This window comes from Teleopsis dalmanni, chromosome 1 (genome assembly GCF_002237135.1).
Source record: "Teleopsis dalmanni isolate 2A chromosome 1, ASM223713v2, whole genome shotgun sequence".
In the NCBI taxonomy this organism is placed as follows: domain Eukaryota; kingdom Metazoa; phylum Arthropoda; class Insecta; order Diptera; family Diopsidae; genus Teleopsis; species Teleopsis dalmanni.
Window position 1 is genome coordinate 227,254,733 of NC_051846.1, and position 14,188 is coordinate 227,268,920.

Below are 14,188 nucleotides of genomic sequence, written 5' to 3' on the forward strand. Positions count from 1 at the left end.
CATCCTTTATCTTTACGCTCAATATAAGATAATATTTTAGTCGGTGACTCTCCTGAAATAACAACAGCACCCCAACAAGTAGGATATTCTGAATGTAGCAATTCTATGCAATGTACCCATTGCCTGCATGCTTATAATACAAGAAAATGCAGTTTTACAATGAGAACATAACATCACGAACGTCGACAACTTATTGTTGACTTATTAGCAGCACCCTAGCAAAAAATATATCATCGTTCTATACAAGTTCTACAGAAAGAACACTGATACTGCGTATGCCGACGACTTTCCGTGAGCCATAAATCACACCCCACATAAGATAGGCTATCGCAAGTGTTGTAATTTGTGTATTCAGCCCTTATTTACATACTAACACTCCGGGAATGTTTAGTTCCACACTTGAAACCTGATACCCGCAGCGCAGTCCATTCTTCCTGATATATCAACAACACTGCGACAAGAAGTATGTACCCAAAACATTAATTCTTAAACAACTTTGACGTAATGTTGATATTGATTATTTTTCAATATTAATGATGTTATTCCAATATTATTTGACTACGAATGATTAGTAGCTTACGTTGCTTGTTTAAACTTTAATAAAATCCGGGTGTTTCTGGTGTATGTATGTATGGAGTATGACGTGCACCCAGCATATTATCGTAACTCTCAAAATATCTCGTTGTAGTAGATTATCATAATGTATATAGATTTTATTTTGAATATCATTTCGGTAGTGTATATAAAAATTATACTTTTATATGATTACTTATCTTCTGCTCAATAAGTACCCGGATTTTGTAAATAAAACACACAAATTTAAATTTTATTCCAAATTTATTTTATCTCCTTCAAAATATGTTCCTTCTGAAGCGATGCACATATGGGCAATTTGGGTTTCGGGAACAGAAAAAGTCGAACGGATCCAGATCTGGCGAATATGGTGCCTGAGCGATGACAGTGGTGCCGTGAAGAATCCAATTGTTGGTTTTCCACAAATCTGGTCTTTTCTTACGGATGAACTAACGCAAATGCCGCATAACAACGAGGTAATATTCTTTGTTGATGGTATGACCCTCTAGCAAGAATTCGTAATGAACAACACCGCGGTAGTCGAAAAAAACAGTGAGCATAACTTTAATTTTCGAGCGACTTTTGCGCGGTTTTTTGGGTTTTGGCTCGTTTTTGAAGCGCCATTCGCTCGATTGTTGACTGGTTTCGACGTCATACTCATAAACCCATGTCTCATCACCTGTTATGATGCGTTTCATGAATGTAGAGTCGTTTCCATGCTCAAAAATCATTTCTTCACACACGTTCTTTTGGTATTCTTTTTGCAAAAACTCAAGGTGTTTCTTTACAAGTCGAGCTGCAACGCGTCTCATGCCCAATATATCATGTAAAAGGTGGTGAATGGATCCATTTGAGATGTTTAAGTCACGAGGAATCTCCCTTTCAGTCATACGACGGTCTTCCAACACAATTTTCTTGATTTTTGCCACGTTTTCTTCGGTATTTGATGTTGATGGACGTCCAGAACGAATGAATGATTTATACCACTCGTATGCCTGTATTCGAGACAAAGAAGAGTCCCCGTAAGCTTTCTGCACCATTTTCAATGCTTCAACACATGAAATTTCGTTCAAAACACAAAATTTCAAACAAACTCGTTGTTCAACTGAATTTTCCATAGTAAAAATCGCTAAATGCACTTAAGGTAGTCTCACATTAACAGCTACTGTAAACAGACTAATTGACAGCTGGCGCTCAAATTTGTACCATATGTCAAGAAAGGGACATATGGTACAAATTGAAAAAGGTCTATTACTTAAGGAGTAGTTAACAAAATCCGGATACTTATTGAGCAGAAGGTATGTTATACAAACATAAGATTAAATAAATTATATCGCAGTTGTTAACTTATGTATATATTTGTTCAACAGATATTTCGATCTACAAAGTAGAACCGTAGTAGAACAAATATCACAATTGTTAAATAAATATATACATAAGTTAATAACTGTGATATCTTTTATTTAATTCTAAATTTGTGTTTATATAATATACATTATTATATAAAAATATAATTTTTAAAAACACGACCTAAATCCCAGCAAGATTTCTAAAGTTTTGATATAGAAATATGTCAACAATTTCTAAAAAGTTTAGAATACACAAAGAAAAGATAACGATAGGTTTTTTATACTCATTTATATGTAAAACAAGTGTTCGTTCATTTTTTTTTTTTAAATCGCTAAAATACTATATCTTTATTACAATAATTAGATACAGATAGTATTTTGTTATATCGATAATTAGAACACATTTGTTTACTTTGAATATAAGTAAGCTTTCTGAAAGATAGAGAAAGGGGTGGCACAATAGACCCGATGGTCGCAGTGCCACATCCCGTAACAATAATAGTAGACGAAGATAAAAAAAAAACTGATTATAATAGCTTTATTTATTGTACTATAAATATAAATAGCTTTATAGTAAAATACATAAAGATAGATGGCATTGTATTTTGCTTGATGAAGATTAAAAAATATATATTTTTTAAAAATAGCTGTATGTAGTGTAAAATAAAAGTTTTACCAATTGCATTCAATTGAAAATTTATGGGTTTTAAAAAAAAAAAATACAATAATAAACATATTTTAGGGGATATATATAATTATGTATTACTTATTTTATTGTTGCACTTTAATAGTCCTAAAAACTATTTTAAGTATTATCTATGTAAACTTAGTAATGTAAAGGAAAACGGCATTTAAATTACATATGCTGTTTATTGTAAAATAGTTTGCATATACGTTTACCTTCAGGTTTATATATTTGTAAAATAATGTTTTTTATATTTATTTTATTTTAATTTTTTTATTAATTTTTTTCTTTTATTTTTATTAATTTTTTTTTATTTTTTTTTTAATATTTTTGCTATTTAATTTCTCATTATTTAATTTTTTATTTAGTCTGAAGTAGTTTATTATTGTTTAACATCACATGTAGTTTAATGTAATGCTTATTATTTTGTTAATACTAATATTTTTGTCTAATTTTCAGTTCAAATTTTTTTTTGGGTGTGCTTAATTGCATTAATCTATACATATTTATGCATTTTGTACCGCTGAACTAAACTGACTACCACTTATTTGAAAAATTGAATTAAATTTTCTTGTAATTTGTTTTGTACTAACAAAATTGAAATAACCATAAATAAATTGTTTAATAAATGGTGTCAAATTAGTAGTTCTTTATTGCATGCTAAATTATATTTTGTTAACTATTATAATATTATAACAGACGCCGCACTATTTCCTTCGTTTCGCTAAACAACCTCGTACAACGAAGCTTTAATTTTTGGATATAATACTTATTTAATACTTTATTACTTTAATACTAATACTTTATTACTTTTAATCCGATAATAATATCTAGTATATTAATTATATCTATTAAAAATAATTTATTATTATCGGAGAAGGAGGGAAGACCTTAAGATTTTGTTATGTCTTAGGTAGAAGTATATAGTAATAATTTGTTTGACATTATTCTCTACTAAGATCTAGTATATATCCTTACATAATTGTAATGGATGGTTACTACATTGTCGTATATAAAACACAAATCAAAAATATATATATTTTGACTTGAATTATTCAGATTTATACAAATTTTTTCAAAATATCAGGATACTAGTTGTTAGTGATAAAAAGTGCTATGGTAAAATCGATCTTATAATGGTCTTTAGAGAACTGCAGAATAAAATATTACAATTATCAGCATTATTATTACTATCCAAACTTTCTAATTAAACTTCAATTTTATCTAAAATGTCTAAGAAAAATATTTGAATATTAAAAGGTTTATCATATGAATGGTTAAAAACCGGGATAATTCATTATATCATAGAAAGAGTCATATTATTAGGAATTGATTTGATTATTTAATTTACATTGCTTAATATGTATTTGTGTATTTAGGAGTATTTTATGCCTACAAGCAACAGGAAAAACAGTACATTCTTGAGTAAAGAATAACTCGGTATAGCAAGCTAACTGAATAATAAAGGGTCATACTAATAATCACACAAAAAAAAAATAAAAAATTATATGCTTTACACATATAAAATGCATTCGTAATAACTTACATTATATCTTTAGTTATATCGAGAATTTACTGTATAACAGTAAGTTCGTAACTGGTTATATTTCCATAGATTTATGTGTACTATGTACGAATTGAACGCAGCTAATATTAAATTAATATTTTCTCTTCTAACTTTATAAATAATCTGTATGAGATGAGTGCTCAATGACTACATATTTGCTATATATGTTATTATAAAAAAATACTTAACCATAAAAATATATGTTTTCCTTTAAACAATATGACAGCTCATCCTTTATATACACAAAAATATAAAATTAACGATTTATTGCCACAACCACTGACTACTTATATATAGACATTTAACGTCAATTAAAGTTTTGATTGGTGGCCTTATGCCCCAAAGCCTTTCAAAAGCATTAAAATGGGCCTAATTGGCCTGATAACATTGATGAGATACCGTCCATACGCTCGACTTAAAGAACAATCTTAAGGGTAGGTCGTGCACGAACAGTATCACTTTGACAAGTGATTCTCCTCAGATTCTCCTATTCAAACAAAAGAGAGTCAATCTGAGAAGTCTATTAACTTGACATTTCTGACAGTTCTGCCAGTAAAGTTCTCCTGAAGATTTGGCATATTTTTCCTACTCAATGCTGTGCACTAATACATGCGATCGAGTATAGATTCCGCAGAACCACAGCCCCAGTACACAAAAATCTGAAACGAATTTGAGAGTTCAGATATCAAATTTTTCTAAATCATAGTTAATCTTATTAACAATTGAATCGTAATTTCTAAAAGTTAAATTTTTATGATTTGCTCTCTGAGCATATATGCATTTCTTTATTTTACATACTTTTGTATTGTCTATGGAAGACTCTTATTCTCTCTTTAATTAAATGTATGTTTTTTTTATTTATAGGATAAATCGGATTGACAATACGTTGTTGTAGATTTAACGGCGATCGAACGATAAAATTTCAAAATATTAGTGAAAATTTATTTTGTAAATATATCCTTGAACATATAGCTATCCAAGCAGTACGAATATAAGTTGTTAATGCTAGAAATATCGTTTCTATTTAAACGGTAGTTTAAACTGTTAAAGACATGATCCATTGATATAGATCTTTTAACTAGTTTATTTTAACGTTATTTGCTTTAATAATTACTAAAGTAGTCATAATAATTTATTATCTTATAACTTATTATTTCAATTAACTACTCGTATACAAAATAAGTATATATATTGCTGTGCTAGAAAACTAAGTAGATATATAGTTACATATATATTTAAATTTCACAGTACTGTGCATGTTTTTATCTGTGACATTCCTATAAATAACTACCATATATACAATATATGATCCATCCTTCACAACATATTTCGGGTAAAAGGCTAAAATATTTGATCCAAAATAATTTTGAAAGTCTTAACATTGTCTGCAGCCTATTTGCACTTACAGTATCCCATCTGCTAAGAAAATATAATGTATAGTGCAAGGTCGAAGAACCTAGTAGTACAGTTCCTTATTTTTAGTTAACTTTAAAATGAATTTTAATGTTAACTCACAAATAAATAAATAAAATAAAATAATATACAGTGAGCTGAGCTGATAATTATAAGTCAGCTAGCTTGTTTGTGTTCAGGAGGAGATTCCGACTAAGAGTCCAAATTTAATTAATATTAAAAAAGAATTGAATTAAAAAAAGTGTGTACCGAAAATGAGCGGTACCCATTAGAAGAGTTTGGTCTGCATAATTGTCCATTAGTTCTAATAAATTCTTTATTAATATTAATATTTTTATAAATCTATCTATTTTTTAATAATATATGAATTTTTGATCCCTTCATCACAATTACCTGTTTATATTCCTAACCACGGTTGCCACTTGAAAATTTTTTTCTGTACCAAAATTGGTTTAAAAAGGTACCATTTCTGTAAAAAAGGGTCCAAAATTTTCCTATTGTCTTTTTATAAGAAAATACAATTTATATGAAATGTATAAAAAGTATAAAACAATACAAGTCTTTTTATATATAATAATTTTATTATTTAAATATTTGGACTATCTTTTTTTGACCATACATAGTGCATATCTTTGTTGTTAAAAAGTTCTTTACATAACATAATATTATTGAGGGTCTTAAACTCTAATTTATTTCGCAATTTATTTTTAATTAGACTTAATTCAAAAAATTTTCTTTCTGCTACTGCAGAGCTATGTGGCAAAACCATTAAATTATTTACAAATAAATTTAATTTTCTAAATGCTGGCTCGTTGAAACCATTATTTGTTTTCTTAATTTGCTCCCAAAATAAATTGATATTATCAAAATGTTTTATATTTTTTGTTGATAGTCTTATTAACGTCCACTGCGATATAATTTCATCCGGTTCGCACTCTAGTAAATAACTAAAATGAGTTAGTAGCGGTGCAATTGAAAGTTCATCATCAGAAAGTATTTTAGACGGCGTTATAATCTCAAGAGATTTTATATCAGTTCTTGAAAAATCAAAACGCTGCAAAATTTGTGAAATAAGTTCAATATAAAAACAGCGTACATTTTTTTTTATTTCACATATTTTAGATTTTTCTATATTATGATTATCTGTAAAAGTCTCTGCTTTCATTCCCATAAAAACTTTTTCAATGGGCAAAAAATAATTAGAATCTTTAAATTCTAAGGATTCTAATGGCACGTTTTTAACGTGCTGATAGCACATAAAATTGGTTAATATTAACTGAACAACCGCTTCTAGTTTCCTATATAAAAAAGGTAGTCGAATGCTATCAGATTGGAACTCAATATTTAAGTCATTCACAATTTTCAAAATATACGTTAAAAAAAGCATGTAAGCTTTTGTTTCTTTCATTGCCATAAGATTTGCTAAGTCTTTTGGTTTTATATCATTGACTTCAATACAGTGCGATAAAAAGTAAAGCTGGAGCGCATCCCATTGTTCAATAATTCGCAAAACAACCTGTTGTAATGATAACCATCTCGTTAAAGCTAAACCTAACATTTTGTGAGGTTTTATGTTACAATATTCTTGAAATTCTTTAAATTCTTGAACTCTTTTAGGACTCCATGAAAAATATGAATATACATTTCTACACAATGATTCAACTTCACCTGGTAATTTTTTGCAGGCATAGGCTGTGCACAAATGTAAAGAGTGGCAGGGACACTTTAGGTAAAACAAATTGGTGTCTTTAGTTAATTTAGTTTTTAACCCAGTTAAATGCCCAGCCATAGTATTTGCTCCATCTGTTGCAAGTCCGATTAAATTTTGAATTGGAATGTTATTAGTTAAAAAAAACGATTTTATATTTTGATAAATAGACTCGGCATCACATTTTTCTAGTTCTATGAGACATAAGAACCTGTCTCTAACTAGGCCAGCTAAGTTTTCAAAATATCTCACAACTAAAACAAGTGCTTTTCTGCATGAAACATCAGTAGTTTCATCAACAATTAAAGAAAATTTTGATGTTTTTAACTGCTTTACAATATGTGCATTTGACATTGATGCAAGTTGCTCAGTAATTTGTGTTGCCTTGGTTCGACTGCATTTAATCGCCTTCGCAATTTCAGAATCCGGACAACATACGCGTAGTAGATTAGGTAAAAAATCCATTAATAAAAACGGCAAATTGTGCATAACGCAAAACATAATAAGCGCATATTCTGCATCACGTACTTGTTCATTAAAGTTATTGTTCTTGCATTCTGCCGCAAATTCATCAATTCTAGTTTGACCCTTTTTTGTTGCAATTTTACGTATATGGGTTTGTTTTGAATCGTGTCGTTTTATATGCGATAAGTGGTTAATAATAATCTTATGACATGCAGTGCAATAAGCATTACCATTTTTATTTGTCAACCACGGAAATGTGTTAGTCCATTCTAATCGAAATTTTCTTTTAACTTTTGCAGCCGCAATATTTTTACTAAATCAATATATACAATTATATTAGTTTCAATAATACATATGCGTATATGAATTTTTATTTACTTCTGGACACTGCCATCGCTATCTGTTGAAATACTTGCAGCGTCACGTATATTACCAGTATTACTCGTATCGGTTGACGGTTTTCCTTTACAAAGAAACCTATGCAATGATGTGATTATTAAATACATCTGTAATATGCTAATAAATAAATACAATTACTTCTCCATTTTTCCTTATGAACTTTTTTATTTATTTTATTTTATTAAATTATCCAGTTTTTTTAAGTCTTCGTTGCAAACGTCAGATATGGAAATACCCTTTTTGTTTTTTCGTTCTGTGTTTTTCATAGTGTTACCAATAAACAAAATATAAAATAGTGCAAAGTTGCATTTATAAAAAAACATAATTGAAAATATCCACAATAAAGTTGGGTCGTCAAAAATGTACCATTTTTTGAACATGAGTACCAGAGTACCAAACGAAAAAAAAAAAAAAAAGTACCAATTTTGGTACTAAAGTACCAAAAGTGGCAACCGTGTTCCTAACGGTGTAAAGAGAACTCTCTATTAAATAACCCATATATATACAAAATAAGATTATTTGGGTTTTATGACTTGCGCCTGTAATGTTTGGCAATATATATGTGAGTAAGTATGTTTAGTATATGAACTCTGATTCTACGAAGGTTAATACAAAGCGTCGTTATTGTACACACATTATTAATTAATATACAATAATTACTTTAATTAAATTTATTTTTTTTTTTAATACTTTTCTACCTTATTTTTGCAGTTTTATTTTATTATGATTTTGTATTGTGCAACATTAAAAATTGTTTTTGTTTATTTTACACACGTTTTTTTTTTTGTTAATATATTTTTAATATTTAATAATAATATTGAATAATTTTATTAAAACTTATCTTTAGACTGAAATAAAACATGAAAATTGCACTGCTTTTCATAAATTTTCATTAGCTTTTCTTTTATTTTATTTTTTTAACCGAAAGTGCCTGAATAGATTTTGTTTAAAAACAAAAAAAAAATAAAATAAAATACAAAATACACATATATTATATGACTTAATAATTATTAATTAAATAATATGAGCAACAAATTATTTGTACACAAAAGTTTAGTGTATTTTATAAAATTTTGTTAATTATTTGTTTTATTAGAAATATTTTGTATAAATCGTCCCAAATATTTGTTTTGATAATACAAATATAAATGCATATATATGAGCATAAATAAATATTACAAACGTTCCTGGCGATCGTTAATTATAAGTCAATTACGTTAAGTTAAAATATTAATTATAAAAATTAAAGAAAAAGAAAAACATTACAAAAATTTATAAAATAATGCATTATCACAATTTTATGAATTATTTTTCCAAAGAGACTGTGTAACTGTTTTTGCAATGTTAAATATAATAATTTTAAAACAAAAATGCAAAACTTTAATTACATGTTATGAACAAAACTATATACTTTATATACTAATTTACTTTTTTATTAGAAATTTATAATTTGGCAATAAATTATTTAAATAATATTCAACGAAATTACAAAAACAAAAAAGTAAACCAAACCAATATTAAGTGTGTTATCTAAGTTCTTGTCAAAAGTGTTTATTAAATGTAAACATTAAAATACAATTATCTTTAAGCATTTTAAATCTATAACTATAAAGTATCCAAAACATTATGTTATTTATAACATTATTTAGTAGAAATTTGAAAAAAAAAATATGTTAATCTAAACAAATTTTTATTTGCATTTCAGTTGTGTAAACAAAAAATAAATTTTATCTATACAATTTTTGTATATATTTATACATACATACACATCAAGAAGTGAATGAAAGATACACTTGTATATCAGCAAAAAAGAAAAAAACTATATCTCTATGTATTTAATAAATATTGATATCAAATAAATAAGAAATTCAAATGAAGTTAATTTAATGTAGTATTAATTTTTAATTAAATATAAGGTGAGAAGAGAGATAGAAAGAGAGAGAGAGAGAGAGAGAGAGAGAGAGAGAGAGAGAAAGAGAATTTGTAAGATATTTCATAAATGGTTTTTACTAAAATAAAAATACAACCAGCTAATTGGTAATATTATTGTTTATATATAAAGTTATTTTCTTTGTTTTACCAAATTATGTTTATTTTTTAAACACAAAGGTTCGCTAATGCACCTACGAAATACGCTCCTAGGAATTTATATTCTTACGGAAAAGACAATAAAACTCTGTAAAGTAGGTTCTATACTACTTTTTATTTTCGCAACAGGGCATAAAGACCTACTCTAAGCCCAGAAGAGGCACAATACACCCGACGGTCGCAGTGTCACATTCCCTAACAATAAAAATAAACACAATTACTATTAAAATAGTTTTTCAATAGTAAGCCTATTACAGGTGGAGGAATGTGCCGGACCAGGTATAGTCGGATCAGGCAAGAGGCATTAAGAAGCGCTAGGACAAATTACTTGTATTTTTTAAGCGGAAATTTACGCAATATTCAAGTGCGTGTTATCAATTTTGAACGGTATCACTAGGGAAAAACTATCGCAATACTGATAGATAGCCAACCAGTGATCAAGGTACAAAACTCGCATCAGATGCTTTCAATACTGGTGCAAGAATCCTTGATAAGTTAAATATGCTAGGCGAATCAAATCAGGTATCCATTCTCTGGGTACCGGATCATACTGGCCAACGTGGAAACGAATACGCAGACAAACTAGCCAGGAAAGGAGCAGTCACACCGATGATGGGGCCGGAACCTCTCTGTAAATTAGAACATAGTCCCCTATTTTTTCTCATAAAGATGAAGGGGAACCAAAACAGACAATAGAACTGAGCTAATATACCAGGATTAACACTAACCAATTCACTAATTGGTACCTATAACAATAATAGATATCAGGAGTGTGTGAACCTATAAAAGAAAAACTCGAAATCATTACAGGAATTCTAACAGATCACTGTAAATTAAAATATCACCTTGCAATTTCGATATATATACGGATGTAAACTGTAGATTCTGCGAAGAAAATGAGGAGTCAACCACACATTTGCTGTTAGAATACCCTGCACTAATGCACAAACGGAATAGACTCCTTGGAATGTATACCTTTACGGAAGAGACAAGAGGTGATAAATGGAATTTATGACGGACTGAAAATCTCATTCGAGTATTGCCAAATACTCATCAACATTAGTCTTTGGAAACATTTGTTAAATTTATTTATTTGTTAATATTATCTTATGGCTTTTTCGAGAAAATTTAAATCTGGAGAAATTTTTTCAATCGATTAGCTCTTTTAATGGGTTTTAGTGCCGTTTTATTTTCGATTGGTAAATACGGAGTGTTTTATATAATTTGACAGATAAATAAAAATATGAATGTCTACTAACACTCCTACAAAAATTTTAAATTACTTCGATTGGGCAACAAAATTTAAAAGATCGAGCCTATTGATATCGTGTGAGGCTTTAGACAAAGTGATTCCTTATCATGTGATCTTTTCAATTTCGTAATGCAAGTGATAATGTGCAGGTCAGGTATTCATGGTAATGGAACAATATTTTACAAATGTGTCCAGCTCCTTGCTTACGCCGACGATATTGACATTATTAGGCGTAGCAAACGTCTTTGCTGCAATCGAAAAGGAATCTGCAATAATGGGCTTAGCGGTAAATGAGAGGAAAACGAAGTATATGTCGGTTACTGGTAGAAATATGAGCCACAGGGACGCCGAGTTAGTGGCTGGCGACTATACTTTCGAATCTGTTAAACATCAACAATATCCGCCTGAAGATCAGATAAAGAATCACCATTGCTAGAAGGTGCTACCATGGGATCAGTAGGCAATTGAGATGTAGAGCTCTATATGTCGCTCATCATTTCTGTACTTCTGTATAGCGCAGAAGCATCGACGTTATCACAGAATGAGGAATCAGTACTGGGAGTGTTAGAGAAAAAAGTTCTTTGTGACATCTTTGGTCCTCTATGAGTTGGCAACGACTAGCGCATACAAATGAACCACGACCAGTACGAGTTTTATCATGACATTGATATAATACAGCAAATTATCATCCACCGGCTTCATTGGCTTGGTCATGTCGTGAAAATGGATAGAGATACTGCAGCGAAAAAGGTGTTTGAAGCAGTAGTTGACAAGTAAACATGTAAGTACACGCATAAATTTTACCCTATTTCCGAAGAAATCCAAAAATCTAGCGAATGAAAACCAAAACGATATGAAAATAATTGAATTACTACCTATAGAGCAGTAAATACAAGAAAATAATGTAAATAGTTAAAACTATTCTAACAAATTGTTAATTTATGGACCGCGTGTACTGTAAGATCGTTAGAACAGTATGATCACGTTTGGATACGAGTAGAATGAAAGATCTTTTGAGTTTGTGTAAACCACAGTTCGTATGGTGGTTATTGGCACTGTGCTATTACACAGTTGGTGCATTTTGACAAGTGACTAGTGTATTAGTTACTATGACGAAGAAAAGAGGAGCGTATCAATCACTTTCTATGCAGGGCTAAAGGCAAGGCGGCTTTGACCTCTAGAAGTCCTACAAGGGACTACAACAGGAGGTTGAATGTGGCCTGGTAAAAATACTGAAAATAAACTTATCAAATCGCCTTGATTTTATTAAAAAAACCAAACTCTTTAGAAACAATGGTTGTGTACCATGTATGGACAAGAAAAAAAATATGGGTGATATAATATGGGTAAAATAACTATATAGGTAATAGTTATCTCTGAGTATGAGAAAATATATTGGAAGCAATATTCATCTCCTGGTGTCCTTTTTATAGAGAACACAATGGGCAATAGTTATTTTTGACTTTAAGTGTTAATGGTTGGATCAACACACGTCTTCATTCTATCTAGAAGAAATGGTTTTGCTGGAAGGGATAATTTTTTTTAAGTTATTTAAAAAGAATTTATGAAGATTTTCAATCCAAATCGATTCAAGTGTTTTATAAAATTAAATAAAAATAATTTAAGAATCTACAGATTTTCTGAGTGCCTTATATTGAATGAAGAAATAAGGTTCAATTTATTGCGGAAATTGAAGTCAAAGAAATACTCTGAATTTAAGAAGATAGCAAAATACATTTTGAGTATGAATTCTCCAGAAATAAAAAACTTAGTATATGATTTTTGCATTCACCCCTATTTCATATATTTCCAGGTAATAAGTTTCTCCCAAAACGTATTGCTCCCTAGAATTGAATTGAAATTTTTTTTTTTTGAACTTTGGCAGCATTTGCATTTTTTGATAGCGAAAAGTAGGAATATAAGAAGCAAAATAAACAAATGAAGAGAAATTGAGCATCAGTTAATGCTTTAAATAAAAAAAATTTGTATTTTATAAATTCAATTGCATTTAATAATGAATACATTTGAGTAAATAATTAAAAACATTTTTTATTTTAATTATTTTTTTATTTTTTAAATACTTACATAACTCGTTTTTTTTTCTTAAAAATAATAAAAAATAATATATCTTATATATGAATGTAACAATATTGGAATTATTAATGTTTTCATTGAAGTTTGAGTTTCTCCATTTCCAAATGTCGACGTTATTTCAATTTTGTTTTTAATTTTCAATAAATTGTTATTACGATCAATATTTATTTAGTGTTTATATTTTTTACCAGGCTTAGGTCGTTTATTTAACCCGTAACTTTATGAAAATGTTTTTTTTAAATAAAATAAAAAATTACACTTTTTAAACGGTGTTAAATATTTAGTTTTCAATTTTCCGTAACTTTAATTTCTCCACATCTTCTATTGTTTTCATTATTTTAAATTAAAACACTTGAGGATAACAAAAAAATATATATATTTATATATATTCGAAAAACTGATCATTATTGATTACTTACATATTAAATTTAACTCTTTTTAACTAATCTCTAACATAACTTACTTATAACTTACTTACTAATATAGGGAAAAAACTCCCATTCCCAATCCATTAGAATAGGGGTAAGTAACGCATTGAAAGATTAGATTAGGTTATACCGGCGATTCCTAGGGGATCCACTAATGCCTATTGGCC

At 28.7% G+C, this 14,188-nt stretch overlaps 2 protein-coding genes across 2 annotated transcripts; both read right to left on the reverse strand.

The window, feature by feature from the left end:
• Positions 1 to 1,022: 1,022 nt before the first annotated feature.
• On the reverse strand, positions 1,023 to 1,691 carry LOC119667575 (protein GVQW3-like). Its single transcript, XM_038076879.1, has one exon. It carries the CDS (start codon positions 1,689 to 1,691, stop codon positions 1,023 to 1,025), a length of 669 nt encoding a protein of 222 aa, XP_037932807.1.
• A 4,482-nt stretch (positions 1,692 to 6,173) lies between these two features.
• LOC119667576 (zinc finger MYM-type protein 6-like) lies at positions 6,174 to 8,447 on the reverse strand. The gene is made up of 2 exons (XM_038076880.1): positions 6,490 to 8,447; positions 6,174 to 6,339 (listed from the first exon to the last, which is right to left on the reverse strand). The coding sequence occupies exons 1-2, from the start codon at positions 7,794 to 7,796 to the stop codon at positions 6,174 to 6,176; spliced, it is 1,473 nt and encodes a 490-aa protein (XP_037932808.1). The 5' UTR covers positions 7,797 to 8,447.
• Between the last annotated feature and the right edge of the window lie 5,741 nt (positions 8,448 to 14,188).